Source organism: Macadamia integrifolia, chromosome 3 (assembly GCF_013358625.1).
Source record: "Macadamia integrifolia cultivar HAES 741 chromosome 3, SCU_Mint_v3, whole genome shotgun sequence".
Lineage (NCBI taxonomy): Eukaryota > Viridiplantae > Streptophyta > Magnoliopsida > Proteales > Proteaceae > Macadamia > Macadamia integrifolia.
In genome coordinates this window covers 35,955,981-35,957,970 of record NC_056559.1, presented here as the reverse complement: position 1 = coordinate 35,957,970, position 1,990 = coordinate 35,955,981, and the positions used below count along the sequence as shown (strand labels likewise).

Here is a 1,990-nt window from a genome sequence, read left to right as displayed (position 1 = left end):
TTGCCAAATACTTAACTGAAAACGGAGAGTGTCAACTTACCTGAATGCGGAAAGGAGACCAAATGCTGGTATCGTCCTCCGGCATGTCCTCCCAAACCGTCAGATCTCTCTCCCGGGACCCATCAGCAGATCTAAGCCATTCGTCAAGTGTGGTATCGACCTTGGCAACCAAAACCCTCACCCCAGCGTCATTACAATTGACCTCCCAGTTGCCGTCCTCCCCGCCGGCTCTCCTCCGTAACCGGCCGGTCACCGTCGGGTACAGTGTGAGTAGCTTCGACAGAGATTCCCTCAAGCGGCCAAGATCGTCGGACTCGGGGCGGTCGTACCTGTAGTAGAAGACGATATGGAGAGTGTGGAGGCCCATAGCATGATCCAATATGGAAAAGGGATACGTCTTCCCATGCTCTACCGGTGTGTCCGACACCACCGTTAGTTTTGAGTGTACGTTCACCAGGGAACTTCCGGTTCTTGACATTCTCTTAGAACTGAGTTTAAAAAGAACTAGAAATTGATAGATTCTTCCTTGCAAAGACTAGAAATGAAACTGTGAGGGGGAGATTGAGCGATTATATGCAGAGAATAAATACCAATAAGTGAGAGCAGGGAATGAATGAAACAATGGACTAGGGAGTTGGGAAGCAGAAGTAATTAAAGCCGGAGAGGCGGGGGTAGAATTGGTTGAGGTGCATTTAAAAGGGTGGTGGGCAGTGGTTCCTGCTTCTACCCTTCCTTCATTTCACTATCGAGTATCAAAACCTATGGAATTTATGAAAGCAATGATGCCCTTTATGTTTTCAACTTCCAACTCCTAGCTTTAAGTCAATAGATATGATGATAGGTTCAGTTGGATTAATGTGGAATCCATGCTAGTCAACGAATTTCAAGTCTTCAATCTCCATACCATGCCATTGCTTGTTATGACCAAAAGCTAACATAGTTGGAAATCAGGTTTTGATCCGTTGTCAAGAAAACATGAATCTTGATCATGAGTCGTGAAGATTTATCCATTTAAAAAGAAAAAATTATATCATTACCCACTTCTAAGTTTCTTTTTACAAAATTATTCATCAAAAGTTTCAATTAACAAAAATACCCAAAATTAGGTTTCCCTTTACAAAATTACCCATTTTAAGTTTAAGTTAACAAAAATACCCGGGTTTACAAAACTACCCACTCAAAGTTTTAGTAATAAAAAAATACATAATTATATGTGAAAGATGAAGAATCACTATTTTGGGTAGTTTTGTAAACTCAGACCTGATTTTTGATATTTTTGTTAACTGAAACTTTGGGTGGGTAGTTTTGTAAATCTAAACTTAATTTTGGATATTTTTGTTGATCAAAACTTTTTATGGATAATTTTATAAAGAGAAACCCAAAAGTGGGTAATCATGTAATTTTCCCTTTAAAAAATGACTAAACTAGGATCAAGTCAGATCAAGTTTTATCTCAATCATGTGAAACTCATCAAGTCTGATTTTTTTTTTTTTCTATTGAAATATATGAGATTCATAGATTATAAATTTGGTTCCAGCTAAATAAAATCCCACCACTGAGATGTTATTATGATCTGCCAATGTATGTTAATGTTCAAACTGTCATCTCCACTATTCCAGAGTCTTATCCAAGTGCCAAATGCATGAAGAGAGAATATCTTGGGCTTAAAAGAATATCTGACCTTATATTGTATGATAAGGTGATGGTTCTCTTAACATGTCTGAGTCCAAAGCATATTTTTGGACTAGCACAAGCATGGTAAGCTTGCAAGTGTTGCAATTCACTCAGCCCAATAGGAAAATAAAGTATTGAAAGTCCCGAGCTACTCAAGCTATGTTGACACAATACATAATATAAGATAGATGTGAAGGGTACAATTGATGAGTTAATTTGAGTTTGAAATAACATATGATCAATTCAAATCATTTCTTATATATTTTTCAATCAATAATACCATATTACCTCCTTTTTTTTTTTTTTTTTTAAAACC

At 37.3% G+C, this 1,990-nt stretch overlaps 1 protein-coding gene across 1 annotated transcript in view; it reads right to left on the bottom strand.

The window, feature by feature from the left end:
* Positions 1 to 666, bottom strand: part of LOC122074733 (protein ECERIFERUM 26-like) — a gene marked incomplete at its 3' end in the record, with an annotated part of 2,713 nt that extends 2,047 nt beyond the window's left edge. The window contains 1 exon segment of the mRNA XM_042639684.1: positions 41 to 666. Coding sequence (XP_042495618.1) covers positions 41 to 478 — 438 coding nt within the window.
* Between the last annotated feature and the right edge of the window lie 1,324 nt (positions 667 to 1,990).